The sequence below is a fragment of the Cynoglossus semilaevis genome, chromosome 8 (genome assembly GCF_000523025.1).
Source record: "Cynoglossus semilaevis isolate Cse_v1.0 chromosome 8, Cse_v1.0, whole genome shotgun sequence".
NCBI lineage: Eukaryota > Metazoa > Chordata > Actinopteri > Pleuronectiformes > Cynoglossidae > Cynoglossus > Cynoglossus semilaevis.
This window is the reverse complement of record NC_024314.1, coordinates 14,987,620-15,013,786: the sequence shown is the minus strand read 5'-3', so window position 1 is coordinate 15,013,786 and position 26,167 is coordinate 14,987,620. Positions and strand designations below refer to the sequence as shown.

The window sequence follows — 26,167 nt, the reverse complement described above, 5'->3', positions numbered from 1 at the left end:
CGGTGGAACACGGTGGAACACGGTGGAACATACTCCACAGCACACGGTGGAACATACTCCACAGAACGCGGTGGAACACGGTGGAACATACTCCACAGCACACGGTGGAACATACTCCACAGCACACGGTGGAACATACTCCACAGCACACGGTGGAACATACTCCACAGAACGCGGTGGAACACGGTGGAACACACGGTGGAACAGTTTAAAAGAAAGAGTGACATTTGTTTCTCACTTTTCTGTTTCTTCATCTGACAGCAAGCATGTGCATGTGTGTGTGTGCGTGTGTGTGTGTGTAGCGATGTTACGTTTCTGCCCACACAGATCAGGAGTAATCACACCAGTTTGCAGTGTTTTGTAAAATGTTACAAACAAAGAAAAATAGCTTAAGTAAAATCCAACAAAAGATTAAAAAAATGTGTTTCAAGAAAACAACAAAAAAACGTCAGACAGGATTCAGGAGCTGGAGAACAGGAAGTCAGAGGATGAAAAAACAAATATTCAAAAGTCTGAAAATGAAGAACAAGAAAACGGTTATTTACACACACCTCCACAGGAGTCATGTGACCCACAAATACAGCTGAGTGAGTGTGGACAACGGTTCTTCTCCTCCTCCTCCTCCTCTTCCTCCTCTTCACTGCACTCTATTATTTTCTACATGATGTTTACATGTCTCCAGGAACCCAATTAAAATGTGGCCCAGGGCTGTGGGCCACACAGAGCTGAAGCTCTCTCACATACACACACACAGTAGTAGGATAGAGCAAGAATCCCACATGTGAGGATCAGGATCTGGTTCAGGACAGGAAGTGACATCACAGCCATGGTTTATATTCAGTGTGTGCAACAGTCACACTTGTGTGTATTGGTGTGTGTGTGTGTGGATGTGTGTCAGCATCAGTGTGGAGCAGATGGAGTGTGTGGAGGTGAGTGACGCTCCTCCTCCTCCTCCTCCTCTTCCTCCTCCTCTTCCTCCTCCTCCCTCCGACTTTTATTTATTTGATTTTCTCTCACGTTTCTCTGGAAATGGACCATGTAGTAAAGTGAGTGGACAGAAAGAAGATAAAGCTGCAGCAATTAACGCTCACTCACACGTGAAATAAACACACACACACACACCCTATGTGTGTGTGTGTGTTTATTTTCACTGTGATGAAGTGTCAGTGTGTGACAGCTTTATTTCACTCTTATTTACTCATTAATTAAAAAGACATAAAAAGTGTTTAAAAAAATACCGATAATTATTTGACCAGAGATAACTTTAGTAACATTAATACAGTTCTAACTAACTAACTAACTAACTGACTAACTAACTAACTAACTAACTAACTAACTGACTAACTAACTAACTAACTAACAAAAACATCTCTAATCCCATATCTGTATTTATTCCGTGTTACGTTGTTGTCGTCGCTCAGGCTCTTCAGTGTTGTGTACATGTGCGTCTCAGTGTCAGGTTGCGATGTCACTAATGTGCTGTTGCCATGACAACCCGGTGCGGACCTGCATCTGCTCTGACGTCCTCCGCCATCAGAGTGAAGCTCAGGTCTGTCTCTGGTAAAAAGCTGGACCCCGACAGACTGGTCTCTGAGCAGACACAGACCATAACTGTCTGTAATCTGAGGAATGACCTGTAGGTGGCTCTGTGTCTCTGAAGGACAGTCACGTGTCTCCACACTCACGCTCATCAAAGTCTGGATCTGTGATGGAGGAAGGAGTGTCTGCTAATGCTGACAGATGCTAAGAGAGAATCCTCCTCTTCCTCACACCATTATCAAGCCAACTTCAACCCCAGAACCATGAAGTGAACACAACTGACTTCAGGTCCATTTGGGACAAATGTCTCATCATCTTGAGACCAATCAGGGTTAGAACTACAGACCTGACTCCTGCCTCATAAAAGAACCCTTATACCAGGGTCAAGGTGTTGTCGGCCGGGTGTTGTCGGCCGGGTGTTGTCAGTCATAAGAAAGGCTGTGTTTATTCCACTGTGTTCCAGGCTGCAGGTTAGTGAAGCACATCTTTTTGTCCTCATCAAAAATACAGAAGCAGAGACTCTCTGAGGAGTTTGGTCTCATCCCTGAACCAGACTGAATTTCACCTCCTCCACCACCGTCTGCTGGCCCAGCAGATAATCACCAACACCCACTGACCACAAAGAGGGCAAAAAAACAACCAGAGGCCTCAGGAACAACGACAGTTATAAAACAAATTAAAAATCACGACAGCAGCAGCAGTTTCTCCTGATCTGTACCACACCAATCATTTATCCAACCTACAAAAACCTCCTGACACATGCTCTTCATTCTGATGGGCTCCACAGCTATGGTCCTACAGCAGTGCAACACTGCCCCCTGCTGCTGACTAGACCAATAGAAATAAAAACCACACGCGCCGCGTCTTTAATTTCAAAGAAAGTTAGAAAAATGTTTTAATAATACTTTAGTTTAAAACAAAAGTCATAGGGACTTTGGACCCACCTGCTGGCCACAAGGGGTAGGGCAGATGAGTCTGACTGGTACACAAAAGATGAGAGCCCAGTTCTGCTTACAGTGTCCATTAGAAGATTGTAACACTAAGAACTTTTTCCAGATTTAAGTTGTTTACTTTGTTATATTCTTCATCTCTCAAAGTCCACAGAGAAAATCAGTGATTTTAGTTCAGACCAAAGTCCACAGAGAAAATCAGTGATTTTAAAACAGTTCAATCTCCTCAGCTAATTGTCACCTGACAAACCCAGGTGCTGGTCACTGAGTTGAGACCTTTAGACTTGTTTCAACATCATTTCCAGTGAGAGTACTGTGTGTCACAGGCGTAAAAAGGTTGTGACCTCAGCTCCAGTCCAGCAGCTGCTCCACACTCTGGTCACTGACTGGAACATCTTTGTTTGTCTAAGTGAAGCAGACTTCATCAGATTATTAATTCATGAAAACGTAGTGAGAGGTTCACAGTCGCTCCAGTGGGAATATCCTCTGAAGTGACACCAGACGAATACTTTTAATAAAGTCTGATTATTTTTATCTCTTTACTGAATTATACTCCAAGTTTTTAATGCATCCATTAGAGGTTTACAGCGGTCACAGTGGGTTCATGACAGCTGTTTTCCTGCTGTAATGATACCACGTCTCATTAATGGTGCAGATACAGTGACATCAGGGTAAATGTGGCCTCTAAGTACCCCACACTCCAGTACCTCACAGTGAACATCTGATGAAAACACTCCTTCAGCAGGGTGGGTGGATATGTGTGTGTGTGTGTGGTTATCAGAGTTGACATTTACACCTGTTTTCTTCTGCTCATTGTCATCTTTGATGACCTTTGACCCAAACACATGTACATGACATGCAGATGGTGAAGAAAAAATGATATTCCTGGTGCTAACTTTGGAATGTAAATAGTATCATCGTGTCACACAAAATTGCTTATCCAAAGAAACCTTATACAACAATCTCTTGTCACCACTAGATGGCACTGTGACATAGATTGAATGAAGCTACACAGGTGTTCTTCACACTTGAACTTTTAGTATCTGACCAGTGTGTCTGTTTTTATTACCAGACTGGAAGTGTAGTTCACAAAGGTCAAGATCAGAGGTCACAACGTTTTGCTCCACAGTCCAGCTCCATGTCAGACTGTGGTCTCAGGGACCAGTCACCAAAGGTGGAAAATGAAACCATCGGACTGATGTTAAATCAGGTCTAAAGGTCACAAAGGTCAAAGTGACCGTAACAGTCAACAGAGAGGGTTCGTCAGGTGACGGACAACCAGCTGTGGTGATAAAACTAAAGGCTGCTCTCCTGTGACCTCTGTGACCTTTTATAGAAGCTCTACCAAGACTTTTACTTTGAAAAGACTCCACAGTGATAATTGATCAAATAAAAATGTTATTTATTTTCCCGCTGTGACCCAGGACCAACTGACCCACATCCTGGTTCTGGTCCAGGACCCTGGGGTCTGGAATCTAACCGATGTGAGAAGAAGATACAAATAAAGTAGAAAATGAAATGACTGATTTTATCAACATGATAAAAGAAGAGAATCGAACCAACAACACTAAAGTTCTGACATGATACATGATAAAGGTTAGGTCAGAGGTCACGTGGCCTCCAGAGACTGCTCGGGGTCACAGGAGTTCATGACAAGATAGAGGCGTTTGGAAAGTTCTGGGCCCACCTTCCTGGTGGTGGAGGTCAGACCTTCACCTCGGCGGATCAGCAGGTCAGAGAGCAGCAGCATCTTCTCCCGCTCCGACTGACAGCGACTGTAGGCCTGAAGACAGGAGACAGTGGACGTGTGGAAGTGAGAGCGGTGACAAGCAGCTGATGAACATGTTTTTAAACAGATGTTAACAGTTGAGATTTAATCTAACAGTTAGCTCAAGGCTAAAAGTTGTCCACGATCAGCTGTTGTCGCTCCGAAGATAAAAGACAAGGATGAGATATTAAAGTCAGAAACCAAACATGATCCTGGTCTCTATGGACATGGTCATGGCTACCTGGTTGATCCTGCCAGGAGCATATCTCAAAGAGCTTGTCTCAAAGATTAAGCCATGCAAGTCTAAGTACCTCTTGTTGCTGGTGCTACGCTACCACAGTATGGACAGTAAGACAGTGACATCATCACCTGTTCACCTGACAGGAAGTGTGTACAGGGGAGCATCACTGAGACGAGACAAATAAAGCTCAGATATGTCAAGTCAGAGATCCTCAGGAGTCTTTGCTGAAAAAGCTGGAAGTTAGCCAAACTACAGCTAAGGGTTAGCATGACCAGTACCTTGTTAAGCAGCTGTGGTGAAGGATAAGCAGCTACAACAGCAGAGGCCACGTCTGCACTGACTCTGTTCAGCTGCTGCACCTGTCTCCTCCACACCTGCAGCAGACCCTGACCTGACCGCTCCACCCGCTGACCCCCACACCACTCAGTGTCCAGGTGGAAGGAGAAGACAGTCTCAGCTCGCTGTCTCCTGGAGACACACACACACACACACACACACATCATGGTGATTCCAGTCAATTTCTCCTCTCCTTTCTTCTCTCTCTCTCTCTCTGTTTTTCTCACTTGAACGGAGCTTCAGCCACAGCTTTCGTCGTCATGGCGATGTGATCGGCAAAGTCCTTCCAGGTGGACAGGAATCGTACAGAGACACCGGTGTGAAGCTGCAGGTGCACCAGTGCCTGATGGGATATTTTGTCAGCACAATGTTGTTTGTTTGATGGTGACTAAAACAACAATATCTATGAAAACTCACCTCCTCCACCTCCACCCGTGAAACCTCAGGAAGGGTCTCGGAGCTGCTGCTCTTGCCTTTCCTCTCGGTCTTTCCACGAGACTTTTTCTGGTTCGGTATTTTCTGGGATCTGAAGATAAAGTCAAACCGACCAATCAGCTCTCAGCCCAGCAGGGTCAGTACATCAGTCTCTGGGTGGTCCAAGAGAGCGGGGTCTCTTTACCTGAAGTACGTCTCCACGTCAATGATCACCAGACTGAGGATCTTTCCAGGGTTTCTCTTCTGCTGGTCTTCAACCCAGGACGTCAGACTGGGACTGGACTCTGGTCTGGACGACCGTTCCTGCTGCAGGAGATTAAAGAGAAAAAAAAACTGTTAGAAACAGCTGTTCATCTCTACGACTGTAGTCCAGGTTCAGTACTAACAAGACCAACCTGGACGGAGCTGTGGATCAGTGAGCAGAAATCCTCCACCGTCATCTGCATCACCACCTGAGGCTCTGCTTCACAAACACCTTCACCAGGCTGAGAGGAGCAGGCACAGAAGAAGGAGGAGGAGAAGGAGGAGGAGGAGGAGGAGTCACTTCATTACTAAGAAACGTACATGAATGAGTGGTGATGTCAGTGAGCCGACCGTCACCTGTGCTGTACACGTCGTCCTCCTCAACCAGCCGACACTGCGAGGAACTGTTTGTTTTTCTATGGCACAGCTGCAGCCCAGATCCTGCAGAGTGGACAGCAGAGCGCCCCCTCCCTCTAGCTGCAGAAGAGCTTAAAATAAAATTTAAAAAATGTTGTTAATAATTATGTGCTTCACTAACTCAGATTTGACATTTTCCCTCATGAAGATACCACAGCAAACCTCAGAGAGAAGTCAGTGATTTTAGACACAGCAGTTACTGATCCACTGCTGACTCATCACTATGTTTGGATGTGTTATTTTGTGACTTCAATGTCCTTTGTTCACATTTCCCTTATTTAAGTACAGTTCTTTTGTATTCATACATTGTGCCCCTCTGACAATGACATCATCATTACCCCTGCTTTGTTGCCAATCCTGACTAAATGACTTCTCCTCACCTGGATCCACAGCCACCACCATATGCTTGATGCATTCTTCTGGCCTCATGGCTTTGGCAGCCTCTGCTAAAGCTTTCCTTTCAGCTTTCTGTTTCTCCTGCTCCAGCTTCAGTGCCTCCCTGTCCCTCTGCTTCTGCTCCCGGGCCTGTCTCCTCCTCATTGCCTCCTCCCTGGAGGCCTGGACCTCCTCTGCTGTCCGCCTGGCATGTCTCTTCTTGGCAGGGGAGTTGTCATCACTGCCTGCGCTGCAGAAAGGTTTTGATGACAGCCCTGGATGAGCTTCATCCTGGCCCTCCTCTGAGCCAAGGGATGCTCCACAGATCCCACTTCTCAACTGAGTGCAGCTTGGTAAAAGTTCTGGTTCTGGAAAAGTGTTCTGTGAACAGTTTGACAGATTCTTCTGGGCATCCGTCCCACTGCTGACAGCAGAGGGGGCACTAATCACATTCCCCTGTCTCTGTTTGAGTCTCAGTGCCAGTGGGACATAAGGAGTATCATCATCAGAGTCACTGCTCACCATCATCACGTCAGCTCTACCAGGACCACCACTTCCCTGGACTCTGTCTGCAGCAGGGACATCTTCTACATCTGACTCCTCCAGATCCACAATGACCGGCTCCTTCACCGGTTGACTCCGGTCTTTCCTCTGGAGGAAGTCAATGACCGGCAGCTCTTCATCCGGGTCACTGCTGGAGTCACTGAAGCAGATCATGGTCTTTTACGTCCTGTCAAAAGACATAGTATGAAAGAAAACTCTCAAACTACTTCAAACCAACGCCATTCCGGTTGCAAAATAACAGCATAAATCATCATGCACAAGTTTGAATTACATTTGAATTCTATCTTTGCCTGATAATTGAACAACAATGGCGTGAGAAATACCATCGTGTTAGCCGTTAGCAGCATTGGCTGTGTCGCTGGTGTTTTTAGGAACTGGTACAGTTTTAATAGCTTCTTGAAAATAAAGGTTTGGCATAAATAATAATATAACTGTTAAATACTTACTGCCACCAAGTTACTGTCGCTGACTAGTAAAGTGTACAGGTTTATGTCAAATTCACAAACAAACGCAAGAAACTGTCACATGATGAAGCTGGTTTGATTACCCCGGTTGCCGGGCTGCCCCCTCTTTGGTGCGTTCATGGTAATGGGAAATGTGTGTTTTAACGCCAAAACATGCGTATATGCTTGTAACCGTAGTAAGATGATGCACATAAATTCGTAATAGAACGTGTAAATAACGATTACTTAAATTCTTGAAATTCTTGAAATTGCTATAATACATTATCGATATTTTAGTTAAGTCATCGATTAGTCTTTCTAAAGATTTGAAAGCAACACGATTAATCGGATGTGACGCGATAGACTTACGGAAGGGGCTGAGTCCAACATGGCGTCGTTGGCGTCCTTGATGCTGAAGTCCCGAGCCGGTAATGATATATGTTAGTTTTAGTAGCGTGATAATAATAACGACGTAAAGAGACGTCAGGTCTGAATACGACTTTTTAAAACGTGACCCAAACCCAAACGTTTTTAAACGCAGTTCGGCGGCTAACAGTTAGCTCTGCTAGCTCTTCGTGTCACACATGGTGTTATTTACATCCATTAATTAGCATTCGTGTCACACATGTCGGTGTTATTTACATCCATTAATTAGCATTTGTCCATGTCCAATGCCCTCTTACTGAGTTTTTTTCTCCCCCTGCGTTATTGGGTTTGGGCCTGTTTTCTGATGCCTTCTAGTGTTTCTCTGCTGTTCTCAGGTCTGCTGTCACCTCATCAGTCCGGTCTGCTGGGCTCCATCAGGTTTGCATCAAAGAAGTCAGGCGGCAGCGCCAAGAACCACGGTGGAAATAGTCCTGGTCGTAGATATGGCTACAAGAAACAGGATGGTAAATATTTCTCAAGGTTTCTTTAAAATGCCAACAGTAACGTTTAAGTATTAAACACCAGACGTGAAACTTTTTTTCAAGGAAACTTCGTCCATGCTGGGAACATTCTAGCAACACAGAGATTTTTAAGGTATCATCCAGGAGCCCATGTAAGTGAACGCATCATTACATTTTAATTTTTTTCAAATATAATTGTTAAATTTATTTGACACTGTGTTGCACTTGCACCATCTGTCCTGTAGGTGGGGGTGGGAAACAATAACACCCTGTACGCTCTGGAGGACGGAGAAGTCCGGTTCACTAAGGAGATCTACGTCCCACCTCCTCGCAGCTCAGAGGCTTCAACTGTGATCACCCGACTTCCCAAAGGAACTCTGCTCTACAAGACCTTCATCAACGTGCTGCCGGTGAAGCAGGGGGGCAAGTTCAGTCTGGTGGACATGGTCTGAAGGAAACACTGGGCTGGGTTTCTGGTTCCTGCTGGAGTCTTGATGGGAATGTGAACAGGAAAGGCATGCTGGGCGACCTGAGGAGCTGACACTGTCACTTATGTTTGTTTATTTTTTTGTACTGATCTTCTGTAAAATACAGTGTTGTATTAAATAAATAAGAAACTGCAGATTTGAACATAAACTTTCACCAAATGTCTTCTGAGATGCTCAGATTATTACCTTCACACAAGTCAAAAAATCAAAATAAATTATGATCCTGTTTTAAAAAAAACGTCATGGTGAATTTTATCAGTTGGGAATTCTTTTGAACGATTCTATCTATTGAACTTTTTCCATGGTCATTTCTGGGTATTTTTTATTTATTTTTAGAGTTATCTGGTTATTTCCTTAGTTTCCATTTAGCTCGGGCATTTTCCTGTGGAACCAGACAAATGTTTGGCCGTATTTTTAGGCTAACTTTTAGCTACTGTGCTAACCTTTTATTATAATAGCCCTAGTTCTTGCTGCTATAGTAATACCAATTAAATAAAAAAATATTAAAACAATGGATTGTACATGACATTGGACCATGAGAATGTAAGAGACAATAAGTTTCCTGTCTATTGACATTTTGACTAAAAATGTCAGATTCGCGTTGGTTTCACTGCCTTGAAAATAAATCATTTTACTGTATACATCAATATAAAGTGTAAAAGCAAAATGACCACTGGGTGTCACTGTAGATCTGTAGCTTCAGCAGAGATAATTGAAACAGTCCCCTCCTCTCACCTCATCTGAGTCCAGACCTTAGTGAGATCATCCTGTGGACCGGTGCTCAACAACCTGGGCTGCAGCGCCACCATGTGATAGTGATTGATCTTCTCAAGTATGAACATCGCTCCAAGCACCTGAACAAACACAGAGATAAAATGAATCTGATCAGAGACTCTCCGACGTCACAGTACCAGGTCCAACTATTATATTATATAGTCGTTCCTGGTCTGAGGTTAGGGCAGTAGGTGAGGTGCACTGGACATAAGTGTACCACTGCTGTAATACTTGAATGATAACAAGCCTCCAGTCACTAGGGGGCAGCAACTCATAGAGTGGTTTGTAAAGATAAAAATATACATGTTATCAGGTTCTCAGTAGTATTCCAATTCGTAGGGGAGTGGGTCGGAGGGTGTGAGAACATTTCTGTCCCCAAGAAGGGGTATAATGAAAAACCACGGGGTTAGGGTGAACTCTACTGGACATTAGACAGAAAATAATGAAAAACCACTGGGTTAGGGTGAACTCTACTGGACATTAGAGAAACAACAGCTGAATTCAATCTGTCAGAATGAAAATAAAAATATTATAAAATGAATCATCATCACCTTTGTTCACATAAATTCATTCACATCTTTACATGAATGATGAATTTATGAATGCTCTGACTCACCCTCCCCCATCTGTCCCTCTTCCTCCCTCCCTCCCCCATCCTACCCCTCCTCCTCCTCCACTTCCTGTGTTGTGTTGATGTGACGGTGAAGTGACGTGCTTTAAAGGCTTTAAATGTGAAGTGATGTAGGAGGAGAGAGAGACAGAGAGAGGGAGGGAGAGGGGAGAGAAGCTTTTATCTTCCTCACCAGTGTTCTCCGTTGTAAGAGCTGACAGGGGGGAGGAGGAGAACCACAGCATCAGTGACAACATCTCCTTCGTCCACGTCTTCACGGTGACGATGGAGCGGATGGAGTCCATGGAGCCGCTCTCTTCTCTCTACACCAGCTCTTACCCAGAGATCCAGCCTGAGGCTCAGGGACAGGAGAAGACTCCTGCTGCTTCCTCCTACAACCAGGACCTGGTTCACAAGGTCAGTCAGTCTTACACAGAGAACACACTGAAGTACAGGGAGCTGTCCATGGTTCTCATCTGCAGTGGGGGTGTGTGTGTGTGTGTGTCAGTTCATGTGGCTACAACCGAGGCTAACATCAGAGGAGTGACGCTAACATAAGCTTAGCTCACAGACAACATTCACTACATCCTGACATGGTCTGACCTGATCTGTCATAAGATTCATTTTCAAATCATATTTATGGATGAGCTCAGGGAGCTAACCAAGCTAATCTGACCTGAATGAAGCTAATTAATGCAGCTAACGCCCCCTCTGCTAAAACAAACTTCAATACTAGCAGAGAAAATTATCCACAAACATCAGCTCATTATGTTTCATGGTCAGTTCTAACAAAAAACACCACTAGCCTAGTCTTAGCTCAATGTTAGCCTGGATTTTGGCTAACGACTCAGTTGAGAACAGAAATTAGCTAATTGAAAATGAAGCCTTAAATATATTGGAAACAGAGTCATGATAAAGATAACACCAACAGGATAAAGAACAGCACAGAAAATACATCTACAATAGCCACAGCTGTAGCTAATGGTTAGCCAAAAAATAACCAAAAGAAAGCTAACAGTTAGCACAAAGACAATTTATATTATTTGACATTCTTCCTCTGACTTTGATTAAAATGCCCATGTAAATGTGTGTCTTCACCCACTACTCTCACCTACACACACACACACACACACACAGACTCATTTCAGTCCGTGTCTTCAGTGTGTGGTGACTCCAGTCTGACTCACTGACAGATGGAGACAAACTTTTCTGTGGTCCAATCAGTCAACAAAAACATTAGTTAGAGTGAGTCACTGCTCGGAGTCAAACTGAGCTTCAGTCTGAGGAGATGTCAGTGTGGACACACACACATTTGGACTGATGTTCTAGAACAATGATGTCCACGTCTGATACAAGTGTGTGTCCGTGTGTGTTTTCCTGCAGACGATCCTGGTGGGAGACAGTGGAGTGGGAAAAACCTCCCTGTTGGTGCAGTTTGATCAGGGAAAATTCATTCCAGGATCCTTCTCTGCCACAGTGGGCATCGGATTCACGGTGTGTGTATACGTGTGTGTGTGTGTGTGTGTGTGTGTTACTATTTTCTTTAGACTCTAGGCCTTCCCTCAGCCTGGATCAGTATGATCAGCAGCTCTTCATCTCTGTTTTTTGCTCAGAATAAAGTGGTGACACTGGACGAGGTAAAGGTCAAACTGCAGGTCAGTGAGGTCCTTTCATGTTTGCTCGTGGTAACCATGGTAACTGTGGCCCATACATCCTGTCAGTCATGTCAGAGTGGTCAGACAACAGCATTGTAAAGCCTGTCCTCAATCCCTACTCCAGATTTGGGACACAGCAGGACAGGAGCGTTTCAGGAGTGTGACCCACGCCTACTACAGAGACGCTCACGGTGAGTGTCCCCCTGACTCACCTCCTAGCTATTAGTCTGTCTTCATCTATCTATCTCCATTTAGCTAAGGATAAATTCTAATAAAACATCTTTTTGTCCCAAAGCATTGCTGCTCCTCTATGACATCACCAACAAATCCAGTTTTGACAACATTAGGGTAAGTCTGGAAATGAACACAAATCTGGAATGGCACAAAAGTCCTACAGTAGAAAAAGTCACTCTTCTATTCCAACGTCTTTGGTCTGAGCTAAAATCACTGATTTTCTTTATAAAGTTTGGTCTGTTGAATATATTAATGATATATTTCATGATAATAAATCAGATAATGATAAATATGTCCATTAATTGAATCATCCTTCTTCACTGTGTGCTTCAGGCCTGGTTGACAGAGATCCATGAGTACACACAGAGTGATGTAGTCATCATGCTACTGGGAAACAAGGTGAGGAGGAGGGTGAGGAGGAGGGTGAGGAGGAGGGTGAGGAGGAGAGGTAGAGAAAGGAGAAAAGAAAACAAAGAGGAGACTGACGTGTTGACTGATTACTGATGATTACTGATGTCTTTCAGGCTGATATGAGCAGTGAGAGAGCCATCAGGAGGGAGGAGGGAGAGAGACTGGCCAGGGTGAGACACTCACACTCACACACACACACACACACAGCTGTTGTGTACTCATTTACAAAAGGTCCTTGAACACATCATCTTCACTTCCTACTCTCCTTCAGTGACGTCAGACACTTTAAACACACTCGTTAAATATTTATCAAAAATTGATTTTTATTGTTTTTGTTAACAACATTTATACTTGTTTTAAAGAGACTTAAGGGAACAAACCAAAGAGTACCAGGAACTGCACAGTGTGGTGTGAACTAATAAACATGATCACAGTCATGTAGTAGAATAAATTAAATGAAAATGTCGTTTGTTCTTCAGGAATACTCGGTTCCTTTCATGGAGACCAGCGCGATGACAGGAGTGAACGTGGAGTTAGCCTTCACTGCTGTGGCCAGGTAGGTTTGACAAAAACGTTAAAAACGCTTTACACTTTTATTTATGTCTCTGATTGTGCTAACAGTCGGAAACTTTATATATTTTTGGTATTTTTTCCTACTTTTCAAAAATATTTCTTTTTTTTTTTACTTTCATTTTATTTGACAGAAATCAGATGTTTTTTTTTAATCGCTGCTCAAACTTTTTGGCCGTTTTCTTTTTGCTAACTGTTGCTAACATCTAACCGAGTAACATTTTGTTTGTCATCCAATGAAACTAAAATAAGTAATTTAAATCATTTCAATTTTATCAGTCTCAATAATAATTAACGTAGAAACTCACATTCATTGTTTCTGAGATTCTTCAGAGTAGACGATTTGAACGTTGCTCCAACCGGAAGTGACCTGAAAGGAAGTGACATCATTAGAGTCGATATAATTTTGTTTGTTTTCTGAATTGATATTTTTTAATTTGTTTTTATTAATGAATTAGAAAAATAAATGCTATAATTTTTTTTATTAAAATCTAAACCTAACTCGACTGACTTGATTGTTGTGATTTTAAAAATAGAGTTTACCCTAACAGTGCTTCATTTTTCTAAATATGATTTAAACTTTAAACTTTGGTGTCCATCCTTCCTGGTCAGGGAGCTGCAGCAGCGGTCGGTCCAACAGCCCAGTGAGCCCAGGTTCCAGATCCATGAGTACATAGACGCTCAGAAGGAGAAGTCCAGCTGCTGCAGGGTCTTCTAGACCACCGTGGTCTCCTTCTTTACATCTGACTGTCTCGTCGTTTCCCCTCATCCAACATCTCCCGACACCTGGAGGACACTGGTCCAGCACTGTGACAGCAGACTGCTGTGACACAGAAGGAGCCACGAGGGGGTGCTGCTGCTGCTGCTGCTGCTACTGCTGAAGCTCTGGCAGGAAGATGTTAACATGAAGAAGATTTAAATATAAATGTTTTCTCCTTAAACATCGGTGGGAGGTGCTGCAGAAGACCAGACTGACCCCCAGGTCACTGAGGTCACTCTGTTCTCCACCAGTGTCCTTTGGGTTCATTATGGTCTGGTCTCCACTGACTTGTTTCTGACTTGATCGACGCGACCTTTCACTGAGCAAAGTCAATTGCAGGAATTGGACTAAGCGCATATAGCCACCAGGGGGCGCCCTGTGAGAAGGAACCAAGGCGTTTACCTGTACAGGACGGTCGGTCTTTGACACTGTGGTCCCCACTGTACATCTGAACAGCCGGAGGTCCCGTCCATCTTCTACCAACAGTCTCTGGTTCTCTGGACCTGCATGAAACAAACCAATCAAAAATCTGTCATCGATATTTAACCGCCGTAATTCAACTCAGGGTCAAACAAACGTTTTGATTTCATTTCATTTTATCTAATATAATTGTAATGAATTGATCGATTAGTTTGTTTACTTCCGTGTTTTATTTATTTCTCCCTTGACTCAGACGTCAGACTCACCGAGTTTTGCTTCAGTACTAACCTCATGTTGTTTATTATTGTTATTATTATTATTTTCCTCTGTCAGTATGCATCCCTGCTCTGCTGATATTTGTATCGATACATGATTAATACACTCAGGTCTGATACAGTCGATCGTCTGTTATGACTCAGGTCTGATACAGTCGATCGTCTGGTTATAAGACTGTAAACAGGCTGCTTTCAGGAAACTGCTGCCATTTCCTGTCTCTGCTCTAGTTAATGCTGCGTCAAAGAAAATAAATTATTTTTATGTGAATTTTTTTTCATTTGTTCAACTCTTTTATCGAGTCCTAACCAATCGATTATATACGGCCATTAAATGTCTGGACTTTGATCAGAGGAAATCAGAAGAGACTAAAAATAAAACTTCCTGTTCAGAGTCACGTCCATCAAAATAAAAGTATCTCCAACATCAGTGACTAGTTTTAGGTCCAGTGGGTGGACAACGGGACAACTGCAGACCGAGGACTCCTCCGCTCGTCCCTCCTTTTCCCATATGTAACAACAAAGTACGGTGTCCCTCACTGACCATATGTTTTGGCATTTGTTTTTCAAAAGTTTCCTAATTTTTTGTTGCTATTTTTCTTCCTACATCTCTGAATTCTTCCTCTTCTTTTATTTTAATCTGTCTCTCTCTCTCCCTCGTCCCCCATCGCTGCTTCTTCCTGGTCATTTATTGTGAAATCTTGTGTTTGCCGTGTGAGTTATCGCGGTAACTTGATGCGATTAAACCTCGGTGTTGAAGGTAGAGTTCTTAGATCAGTGGGGGAGGAACCACGGGTCACAGAGGAACTCTCACTGTTCTTCTTGTTCATCAGGAAGAGTCAGAGTCAGAGTCAGTGAGGAGGAGTAAAGGCAGGTGGCGCTATACACTCTCCAACTTTAAAGCGAGGCCAAGTTTAACTTTATAATCAAACAGGTGGATTCAGATCAGACCAAACCCTCCAGGATGTCGAGCCTCAGACCCAGGCGGTGTTTGATGGAGAAAACCCCGGACGGGTACGGGTTTCACCTGCACGGAGAGAAGAGAAGGAGCGGCCAGTTCATCCGCCTGGTGGAGCCCGACACCCCGGCCGCCGAGGCCGGGCTCCGGGCCGGTGACCGGCTGGCCTTCGTTAACGGAGAGAATGTGGAGGGCGAGAATCACCAGCAGGTGGTGGGCCGGATCCGAGCCACTGAACCGGGTCAGCATCTGGAGCTGATCGTCTACGACAACGAGACAGCAGAACTACTGGAAAAACACGGGCTCCAGTGCCGGAAAGAGTACGTCACTGAGGGGATCCCGGTGCCGGGGGCTTCCTCCGGGGACAGCGACTCCGAGCGAGGGGCCAGCCGGAGGAACAGCAGCCCTGTCCCGCAGGAGAACGGAGACACGTCCTCTGAGAGATCCGAGAGACTGAGCGTCAGCTCCAGCAGCAAGGTATTCTGGTCTATTCTGATTTATATTATTCATGTCATGTCAGATATTTATTTATGACTTTTTTTAATTATTATTAGAAATTCTCCTTAATTACAAGGTTGCCACAGTGTTTCCTCCTCAGTCTGATCTGAGGTCAGTGGAAACGTCTCCTTTTCTTTTTCTCTTTTTAAATTCCACGTCCAGTTCGTCTCGTTGGATCAGATGTTTGAGTCCAACAGACACAGACACTAATCGTCTTTACCTCTGACCTGAGATGCACTCCGGCTGTAGCTAGCTTTAGGGTTACTTTCATTATTATTATTATTATTATTAACAATAATAATTATTAATATTGTTGTTGTTGTTTTTAGCTTATTCCAGTCTTCCTGTCTAACTCTAACTATATTTATGACAGATTTTAACTCATCTTTGCCAGCTCTCCAAAGTTACATGTGAATTATTACCAGTGTAATTACCAGTGTAGTTACCAGTTAGTTACCAGTACCATAGTCCGTCTGTGTTTTGTTAGCTATGGACAAAGTTGAGCTTCTATCGCTAACCTTTAGCTGTCTTGGCTGTTGGTGGTGAAACCTTCATCTCTTAGCCGGGCTAACCTTTAGTTCTGAGTCCATTCAGACGAATGTCTTTGTGAAGGTGGGCTTTACAGTGGAACTGACCTTTGACCTTTCTCTGATCCAAATAACGAATTCTGGTGTAAACAGGAAGTCAGATCATTAGCAGTGGTTACTGTTTTATGACATCACTGAGTCTGTACCTGTTCCACCCAGACCAAAGTCCTGCTCTCAGTTAAATGTTTGGTAAGAGCTGTGTGTGTGTGTGTGTGTGTGTGTGTGCTGCGTCAACATCAACCTGTTAGTCAGTCACTGCTGCAGTGGAAACTCAGCAGCTTTGACAGTGAATCCCTTCGTTAGTAACAAAGTAACAACTGTCTTATTATCATAGCTAACATACACGGCCCACACTGATACAACAAGACAAACTGTTGCCACATCGGTGGCTAACGTCTTCTAGCTGTAGCCCACCTATGTTGCTGTTCTAGGTTTATTTAAATTCAATCTTTATTCTGAACAGTTGGAGGTCCAGTTTTGTCTGTCTGACTAGTTCTCACGCTGCACTCCTTCATGACTGTCTCTGACGCTGAAACCTGTTTGAGTGGAAAAAAAATAAATAATAAAATCAGCTGGCCTGTTTTTGACCTTCAAGACTGGCAGCTGCAGACACATCCACCCCCGGGTTTTAATGGTCTGACGTCACTTTCTGAAAGTCACTTCGTTAAAGGAACACCTCTAATTCTTCACAACAATGATTCTGTCACTGTAGAACTGTGAAGAAACACATGAAGGTGAACATGACTGGAGGATTTTAATGGAATCACTGTCTCTGGTTTGTCTTCTCGTAACAGTGACATGTAGTGACAGGGAGGACATGATGTAAAGGCTCAGGTCACGCCCTGATATCTCATGGGAACAGGTCTTTATAAATGAGTCACTGCCAATGGAAAAATAAAATCTAGATTCTCCCCTGATCCATGAGAACCAGAGCTAAAATCACTGATTTTCTCTATGGACTTTGGTCTGAGCTAAAATCACTGATTTTCTCTATGGACTTTGGTCTGAACTAAAATCACTGATTTTCTCTATGGACTTTGGTCTGAGCTAAAATCACTGATTTTCTCTATGGACTTTGGTCTGAGCTAAAATCACTGATTTTCTCTATGGACTTTGGTCTGAGCTAAAATCACTGATTTTCTCTATGGACTTTGGTCTGAGCTAAAATCACTGATTTTCTCTATGGACTTTGGTCTGAGCTAAAATCACTGATTTTCTCTATGGACTTTGGTCTGAGCTAAAATCACTGATTTTCTCTATGGACTTTGGTCTGAGCTAAAATCACTGATTTTCTCTATGGACTTTGGTCTGAACTAAAATCACTGATTTTCTCTATGGACTTTGGTCTGAACTAAAATCACTGATTTTCTCCGTGGACTTCCTTGTTCAGAGTCCTTTCTCGTTGCTTCTTTAATTCCAGAACTTTCCTTTCTTTCCTCCTTTCATGTTCAAACACTGCTGACAAAAGCTCTTCTCTTCTTGTTGCCATAGCAACCAGTTGAGTCCTAGTGGGCAGAGTCACTGGAGGCCAGGATGTTACCATAATGTGATAACATGGCTCTGTTCCTGGTCCTCAGCTGTATCTGCTGCAGAGTGACCTTTGACCTTTTGACTCATGAATGTTTCTTGTGAATTTTCCCATCGGTCTTTCATGAAGGAAAAGATCAGTGACTCATCACTGGAACTATTCTTGTGTGAAAGTTCAGTGAAGATGTAAGTCATCAGTTGTGGAACCCAGTACCAGGACTTGGACTGGTACTTGGTCCATCATCTTTCCAGGTCTGTGTGGAACCAAGTACCAGGACTTGGACTGGTACTTGGTTCTGATAGGCCTCGTATTTTCAGTTCCTGGTTCCTAGAACTTTATTTTTAGGGTGTCACATACAGTCCTTGTGGATAGATGTTTTGTTGTTCCTTCTGTGAAGTTTCTGGTACTGTTCTTAGTTGTGTCAGGTCCAACAACAAGTTTGACTTCACCAGAGGAATGTAACGTTCCTGCAGGAACATCTGTGTGATGGAGATAACCACAGTGCAGACAGAGAAAGGTCAGACAGGAGACGGACGTGAAGAAGAAGAAGAAGAAGAAGGTCCAAGGAGGTCAGTGGAGATCTGTCGAACTACAGGGGAAACTGGAGAGCAGAGGTCAGCAGAGGTCAGCAGAGGTCAGCAGAGGTCAGCAGAGGTCAGCAGAGGTCAGGCGTCACTGGTGTGAATGTGATTCACACCTCGTTCACTCTGGGCCCCAGAGCAGAAGTCAGGGTGAGATGGTTAATAGATCACCTCCTCCTGTGGTTTATGGAGGTCTGAAGGTCAGACCAGGGTCTGGGTGGAGCCTGGATGAAGCTGATAAAAATAAAATTCCTCCGTGATAAGAAGCTGACAGATGTCGACTTTGGAGTCAGAGATAAGAGCAGCTTCACAGGAGCGGTTCTCATACACACACACACACACACACACACACAGACCGGGGGTGTGTGTGTGTGTGTGTGTGTGTGTGTGTGTGTGTGTGCAACAGGTTCCTCTGTCAGCAGAGGAACCTGTTGGTTCAAACCACTTCCTGTCGCAACAGTCGCTGAACGACAGAGTCGACTGGGTCTCAGATCAGACTCACCCAGTTAGTGGGGGAGTCGGTGAGTTAGTGGGTGAGTCTGGAGTTAGTGTGAGAGTTGGGGAGTTAGTGGGGGAGTCGGTGAGTTAGTGGGTGAGTTAATGGGGGAGTCGGAAGCTAGTGAGTGAGTCGGGGAGTTAGTGGGTGAATCGGGGGGTTAGTTTGTCATGTCAACCATGTCCATTCACCTTTAAGGACAGTCAGCTACAGTCGGTGTTGTCGGTGTCTCTCCTACAGTCAGACTGAAACAGGTGGATCCACCTGTCACACTGACCTCTGGTCCACAGAACCACAGTCCTGATCCAGACCCCGGTCACAGCTGGTCCTGGTTCAGGGTCTCAGTTTTCATTTGTGTCTTCTCCCCTGATGGTCATCTGTTGTTACTGCAGCCCACAGTCTGTGGTTCTCCTCCACCCAGACCCAGACTCTGACAGAACACTGGAGGATCAGAAGTTTGGAACCCGACCAGCAGCAGTCTGGTATCCTTCCTCACGTTCCTTTGGTTCCTCAGTTGTTCTATCACCTCCTATTGGCTGGGATCTGACTCAGAACGATGAAGAAATGAGTTTGTCTTCAGTGAGAGTACAGAGGAATTATGGGATTGTTATCAGCTCTAACTGTCGACCTACGACAGCTAACAGGACAGTGAGCTAACAGGACAGTGAGCTAACAGGACAGTGAGCTAACAGGACAGTGAGCTAACAGGACAGTGAGCTAACAGGACAGTGAGCTAACAGCACAGTGAGCTAACAGGACAGTGAGCTAACAGCACAGTGAGCTAACAGGACAGTGAGCTAACAGCACAGTGAGCTAACAGGACAGTGAGCTAACAGGACAGTGAGCTAACAGCACAGTGAGCTAACAGGACAGTGAGCTAACAGCACAGTGAGCTAACAGGACAGTGAGCTAACAGCACAGTGAGCTAACAGGACAGTGAGCTAACAGCACAGTGAGCTAACAGGACAGTGAGCTAACAGCACAGTGAGCTAACAGGACAGTGAGCTAACAGATTTTTAAACATCTGTTAAAAGCTAACAATTTTAAACATCATCACAGGAAAAATCCTGGAAACGTGGTTCCACTGCACAAATGAATTGAAGAATTAGCCTAAAAGACAACGCGCTTGAGTGAATTAGCCACACATGTATCAACAGAACTATTATCTGAAAGGATACCTTAAAGTTAGCCAAAACAGTTAGCACAGCGTTCAAGGCCTAAAAGTAAAAAAAGCTGAGGGAATCATTTACAGCAGTGTCAGCAGCAGACCAACGCCCCTGCTGGTCGTAACCAGGTGAGGTGGAGCGCCTCCTCTGTGGACTTTGCTCCTCACATGTTCTGTTCTTATCGCGTGTCGCTGGTTGTTGGTCATAAACTGTACTCATCCATCCAAAGGTCTGCTCCACCTGGACCGCAGCTCCACCCTGTGGACTCAGACAATCATTAGGTCTCCTCGTCTAACATTAACCACCAACACGTCCGGGGAGAAGGTCAGAGGTCACCTGAGGTGAAGTGAGGGCTCACTGAACGCTGAGGTGGCAGTTGGGTGCAGAATGATTGACAGATATATACATGTGTATATTGACATGTACCTGTACACACACATACAGTACATGTATGTACATATATAAGGTCATGTAAATATATATATGTATATATGTACAATACATCCATGTCTGACCAATAATAATGATGTCAGTATTGAAAAATGAAGGGTTGTGCTTTGTGTCTTCGTCTCAGGGGGACAGCACTGGACCTCGTCCTCGTCTCTGTGTCCTGAAGAAGGGGGAGGGCGGCTACGGCTTCAACCTCCACAGTGAGAAGTCCAGACCAGGGCAGTTCATCAGGGCCGTGGACGACAACTCTCCGGCTCACAGGGCGGGGCTTAAACCTCAGGACAAGATCATACAGGTGTGAGCACGCTCACGTGCACGCTCACGTGCACGCTCACCCATACAAATGTGTTTAGCTCTGCTTTACCTGGTACATAACAGCTAACTGTTAGCTCCTAGTCAACTGTTAGCTATTAGCCAACTGGTCCAGGTCTAAAGCTGAGCTTCAGGAATGCGAGAAGATGAAGAATTCCAGACACAAGTCTCACCCCAGTGTGGGAGACGTTCCTGAAGGAATTCCTGTCTCTCCTCCCTAACACATTCCTCACCCCCTTATCTCCCCTCGGGTGTTTAATGAGTTCTAGCTGTGGGAGAGAACAGCGTGGTACCAGACTGTGGTACCCATCAGACCTGAGGTTCTCCTCCATCCATCCATCAGTGGTTCAAACTCCCTCATCTCCTCTCCTCTCCCCCCCCCCTCTCCGCCCCCTCCCCACCACCTTGTTCCTTGGGATGCAGCACTCTGACGTGGTGTCAGCCATCAAAGCAGGAGGAGACGAGACCAGGCTGCTGGTGGTGGACCCTGAGGCCGAAGAGTTCTTCAGGAGCTGCAACGTCCTGCCAACAGTGGAGCACCTCACTGGTAACGACACACACACACACACACACACACACACACACACACACAGATGTACACACACACCAGTACCAGTGTGAATAAGAGCTGGTCTCCTCTGTCCACTGCAGGACGTCTGCCTGAACCAGTGTCCCAGAAAACGTCAGAGGATGAAGAGGTGAGGCCCGACGTGCACACACTCACTCACACACTCACTCACACACTCACTCACACACAGACTCACACACTCACTCACACACTCACTCACACAGGCCTGGTGAAGTCCTGCTGATCCTCTCTGGACTGGACAGGCAGCAGATTACGGTCCAGTCCTGGACTGTGTCTCTGTCAGGATAGGACTCCCCCTGCTGGAGGCCGGAGCCATGGCCCAGCATGAGACTGGCAGTTTGGCTGTCAAGAAAAAGAATCACTACAAATCCTCTGTTTTTAGTTGACAAAGAGATGGGAGCTGCTGGTCCACTGCTGCCCCCTGTGGACAGTCAGTGTCATTAATGTAAATCTACAGAGATAACAAACAGTTACATTGGAAAATAACTGTGATGAACCTTTGGACTTTGTAAGGAGGCAGCGGTGGATCAACAGCTGCTGCGTCTCCGTCAGATAAAATCACTGGTTTTCTCTGTGAGGTTTGGTCTGGAGGTCTGGACCTGTGAGTGTCTGATGGTTCCACCAGCAACTATGTTTACACTGACAGCCAGTCTCACACTCACACACACACACACTCTCACACACACACACACTGAGTGTGAGTGCACTCTGGGAGCTGCAAGGCCATCGCTGTGACATCATCAGGAATATTTTCCCACTGCTCCAGAAAAGTGTAGAAAATCAGTGGAATGTCAGTTTAATTAGCACTTTGTCCCACAATAGTGTGTATTTGTGTGTGTGTGAGTGTGAGTGTGTGTGTGTGTGTGTTTTGCTCTGGTGGCCACTAGGCCACTGCCAGTTTATCAAAAGTAAACACACTTTCTCTCTCACACACTCACTCACTGTGGTGACATTGTGGCTGACCCTTCACCATGGTAACGGTGGCTCAGCCATTGGCCCCGCCCCCTTCCCTGTGTTTCCTGGAGGATCATGGGATTGAAGCAGCAGCAGGTTTAGGTCTGAGGCCCAGAGAGGATTATGTTAATGAAGAGGAACCTTCACATGGATCAGAGTCTGCTGCACACAAACAACCAGCCATTCACCAGCTCTGACAGAACACACACACACACAGACACACACACACACACACAGACACACAGACACACACACACACAGACACAGACACACACGCAAGAGTCCATCCATGTTCTACCAGTTATTACTGTTATTAACTTACCAGTGTCAATTCCATGTTGTGTTTATTTTAAACACACAATATACACAGTTTAATCTAATTTAAAATAAATTAGTTTAAACTGTGGCATTATCATTTCACTGTTATGACAGGATATAAAAAACTGTAAACGGATGACTAGTGACATCTGCTGGACAAAACAAGCAATTGCGGGTTAGAGGCGGCCTAGTGTTGTTCTGAACTAAAATCACTGACTTTCTCTTTGTCGTTGTTGTTGTTGACATCGTTGTTGTTGTTGTTGTTGTTGAACAGCCATCTTCAGTGGTGAAGGCTGCACAGTCCCAGAGATCTTCAGTTTCCAGCTCCTCATCTGACTCCTCCCTGCGGAGAGCAGACTCCAGCTCTACTCCTCCAGAGGTGAGTGAGGGCGGCCATCTTGGTTCCATCAGCAGCAGTTCCTCATTTCATCAACTAGTTCCTGAGGTCTCTCCACTGGTGTAGGTTTGTCCATCTGGTCAGTGTCACACTAACACGCGCTGTGTGTGTGTTTGTGTGTTCAGGTCGACAGGAGCCCAGAGTCCGATGGTCTGGGTCTGGGTTTGTCTTTGGCTCAGGCTCGAGAACGAGCTCATCAGAAACGAGCCGCTAAGAAGGCTCCGAATATGGACTGGCGCAAGAGGAACGAACTCTTCAGCAACCTCTGAATGTCCTCCTCCCCTCCTGACTCCACCTCCTGACTCCACCTTCACCCTCAGCTCCAGCTCCAGCTCCAGCTCTGTTCAGAGTCCAGACCATGGACACTGAGGTGAATCGGTACCAGGCAGTCCTGGTCCTGGGTTCTCTGGACGTTGTTTTCACAGTTAGAACATCTGAACATCATCATCATCATCCTCCTTCACATTAACAACAGTATTACCTGCTGATCTCTTCTTCTCCTTCTCCCTCTTCTCTACCTGAATCTCTCTTCGCTCACTGAAATGAATGAAGGTTTAAATCTGAAGACTCAGACTCAGACTCTGACTCAGACTCACACCTAGACCCAGACTGAGACTCAATTATTTCAGTGAAATCCACATGTTTAAATAACCAGTAATCAGGAAGTGGAATGAAACCCACGTGACTGACACCATGGGCAGGTCCGTACGGAGGCCCAGAGGAGTCAAACTGTCACAGGTTCACACAGGTGTAAAACAGTTTCAATTATTTTGAAATTCTTCAGAACCACAGCAACACCGCAGACATACTGTACGCCAGCAGAGAAGAGTTAGCTGTGTCCACCACTGGGTGGTGCTGTTTCGTTGCTCCCACGGTCAGACTCTGACAGAGGAAATTAAAAAAGAATCACTGTTTCTGACTGAACAGAATCTTTGTTCCTGTGGTGTCTGTGATTTCCCGACACTCTGGGCCTCCGCGAGTTTTTTGATTGAGTGAATGATTTTTGTTTCACTTGTACATAAATGAATTGATCAGAGGATCAGCTCTGAGAGACTGTTGTTGATTGATTCTGATTAAAACATTTCAAAGCTCCTCTCCGCTGTTTTGATTCAAACATTATCATAATTTATAAACAGAATCAAATAATAATATATGTCATTACATATATGTATGGTATATATGTAATGGCCACTGGGCGGAAGAGTTGTCAGTGGTTCAGAGGTCAGGTAGAACCCAAAAACATTTATTCAGTAAAAATGTTTTAATGAATTCTCCGTACTCCTGGAGTTTTAGTTCATCAATAATAAAAACAATAAACATTGAAAGAATACAGCGAGAGTCAAACGGACAGAGGAACAAATAAACAAGTCAGTGTTTGGTAACAGTTCCACAGAACCAGTTGCAGGAACATTTAAGTGAAATATAAAAGTCAAAAAATTATTAGTTTCTGCAGAAAAGGAAAAGTGTTTTTGACTGATGTTTCCCTTTTGGTTTCAAACCATCAACCCATTCACAGGAAGGTTCATCAACTTCAAAGACCAGCAGGAGATTCTCTTCTGAATATTTACATCTGGTTTAACTTCCCTGCCGTGACGTTTACACTGCAGGACTTTTATTTTGAAGGAGCAGACTCAGACCTCCTCTCTAACAGTGTGGACGAGTTTAGAACTACATTTATTTTGTAAACATTTTAGATTCCACACGTGCAACAGTGGCTTAACAAAATGTTTTTTACTTTATAAAAACCAAAATAACCACAGACCCTGAAGGCAACATCTGATAAACTAATGGTTCAAATCAATCGATTATTGAGTGTGTTATATTTTAAATCATTGAAATGACAAACCTGACAAACTGATCAGTGACTGATTAGAGTTCATCGACGCAGCTTCAACTGGAAACCTTGAATAAATAAAACGTTTAAGCATGAAATAAAAGTCAGTTTTCATAAAGTCTGTCATTTCTAAAAACCTCGCTCCAGTCTGTCAGTGTGAGCAGAGGACGTCCTGAGACCCCCAGACCAAGAGTCTGTTTCAAAGAATAAAATACTCTGTAAAATATCTGTTTCACTCCGAGATGACCACAAATATTAATTCCCTGTGTTTGAAAACAAACAAACAAACAAACAAATAAACAAACAAACAAAGCCACAATAGAAGAACACACTGGTGGATTTGGACCCAGTGACCCCGTGACCCCGTGAGAGTTCTGAGGAAAAGTGCTGCAGTTGAAACAACAGGAAGGAAGAAGGAAAGGAGTGTGTGACTCAGAGGAAAGTCTGACCAGAATCTTCCTCCGTCTGGAACTCCAGCTCTTCCTTCAGCGTTATTCCAACATGGCGTCCAGCTGATCGGCTAGGTCGTCGAACATGTTGCTAATGTCGTCCAGGATGTTTCCTGCTGCCGACACAGAGCTGCTGCTGAGGAACAGACACAGACACCGGGTCGTCAGGTTCTGGTTCTAGCCATAAAAGGCTAAACGTTAGCTCAGCAGGAGCAGCAACACCAGCACAGTCCTCTGGTCCTTACCTGTCCACCTGGTTCCCCTGAGAAAGTTTGTCCTCCGCCACCTTGAGGACCTCCTCCAGGGAGGTGCTGGTCTGCTCCAGTCTTCTCTGAGTCAGAACCTCCAAACCTGCCGGTCCAGGTCTTCCAGGTGGAGCTGAGGTGGAGTAAGAGCTGGAAGAGACTGGAGCTGAGAAGGTGAGGTTCTGGAGCAGAGCCCGGTCTGGTCCTGTGGAACACATCAGAAAAGCTCAGATCAACAAGCAGACCCACACGAAGACCTCTACAGCGCCCCCTGCTGTGTGCTGTGAACCTCACCTGCTGTGGGCACTGATGGTGGACTGTACCGAGGATTTCTGGACACCGACCCTCCAGCAGGTTCTGACCCACTCTCAGGTCTGGACTGCAGCGCCACCTGTTGGTGTTTCCCGAGACTG

At 44.8% G+C, this 26,167-nt stretch overlaps 5 protein-coding genes across 6 annotated transcripts in view; 3 read left to right on the top strand and 2 right to left on the bottom strand.

Moving 5' to 3' along the window:
* Positions 1 to 2,477: 2,477 nt before the first annotated feature.
* eme1 (essential meiotic structure-specific endonuclease 1) lies at positions 2,478 to 7,497 on the bottom strand. Of its 2 annotated transcripts, none has more exons than XM_017034875.2 (9): positions 7,416 to 7,497; positions 6,310 to 7,034; positions 5,870 to 6,000; positions 5,665 to 5,754; positions 5,454 to 5,575; positions 5,252 to 5,360; positions 5,062 to 5,177; positions 4,777 to 4,966; positions 2,478 to 4,272 (listed from the first exon to the last, which is right to left on the bottom strand). In XM_017034875.2, exons 2-9 carry the CDS (start codon positions 7,019 to 7,021, stop codon positions 4,099 to 4,101), a joined length of 1,644 nt encoding a protein of 547 aa, XP_016890364.1. In that variant the 5' UTR covers positions 7,022 to 7,034; positions 7,416 to 7,497; the 3' UTR covers positions 2,478 to 4,098. The 2 variants fall into 2 exon arrangements, with proteins under 2 accessions (XP_016890364.1, XP_008313112.1); XM_008314890.3 differs by having other exon boundaries at positions 7,315 to 7,435.
* A 107-nt stretch (positions 7,498 to 7,604) lies between these two features.
* On the top strand, positions 7,605 to 8,924 carry mrpl27 (mitochondrial ribosomal protein L27). Its single transcript, XM_008314892.3, has 4 exons — positions 7,605 to 7,739; positions 8,073 to 8,201; positions 8,283 to 8,350; positions 8,444 to 8,924. The coding sequence occupies exons 1-4, from the start codon at positions 7,700 to 7,702 to the stop codon at positions 8,648 to 8,650; spliced, it is 444 nt and encodes a 147-aa protein (XP_008313114.1). The 5' UTR covers positions 7,605 to 7,699; the 3' UTR covers positions 8,651 to 8,924.
* A 1,398-nt stretch (positions 8,925 to 10,322) lies between these two features.
* LOC103382192 (ras-related protein Rab-37-like) lies at positions 10,323 to 14,663 on the top strand. The gene is made up of 10 exons (XM_008314893.3): positions 10,323 to 10,487; positions 11,454 to 11,564; positions 11,684 to 11,725; positions 11,850 to 11,916; positions 12,021 to 12,073; positions 12,293 to 12,358; positions 12,484 to 12,540; positions 12,850 to 12,926; positions 13,553 to 14,506; positions 14,540 to 14,663. Exons 1-9 carry the CDS (start codon positions 10,356 to 10,358, stop codon positions 13,656 to 13,658), a joined length of 711 nt encoding a protein of 236 aa, XP_008313115.1. The 5' UTR covers positions 10,323 to 10,355; the 3' UTR covers positions 13,659 to 14,506; positions 14,540 to 14,663.
* Positions 14,664 to 15,146: 483 nt separating this feature from the next.
* On the top strand, positions 15,147 to 24,318 carry nherf1a (NHERF family PDZ scaffold protein 1a). Its single transcript, XM_008314895.3, is given in 6 exon segments — positions 15,147 to 15,827; positions 20,781 to 20,967; positions 21,378 to 21,515; positions 21,620 to 21,666; positions 23,104 to 23,208; positions 23,352 to 24,318. Coding segments are annotated over 6 exon segments (1,092 nt in total). The 5' UTR covers positions 15,147 to 15,356; the 3' UTR covers positions 23,496 to 24,318.
* A 158-nt stretch (positions 24,319 to 24,476) lies between these two features.
* The window catches only part of caskin2 (CASK interacting protein 2), a 21,590-nt gene continuing 19,899 nt past the window's right edge, over positions 24,477 to 26,167 (bottom strand). The window contains exons 21-23 of the mRNA XM_017034016.2: positions 26,049 to 26,164; positions 25,755 to 25,959; positions 24,477 to 25,645 (exon numbers count right to left, since the gene is read on the bottom strand). Of these exons, the coding sequence (XP_016889505.1) occupies positions 25,552 to 25,645; positions 25,755 to 25,959; positions 26,049 to 26,164 (415 nt within the window). The 3' untranslated portion in view covers positions 24,477 to 25,551. The remainder of the gene's footprint in view (positions 25,646 to 25,754; positions 25,960 to 26,048; positions 26,165 to 26,167) is intronic.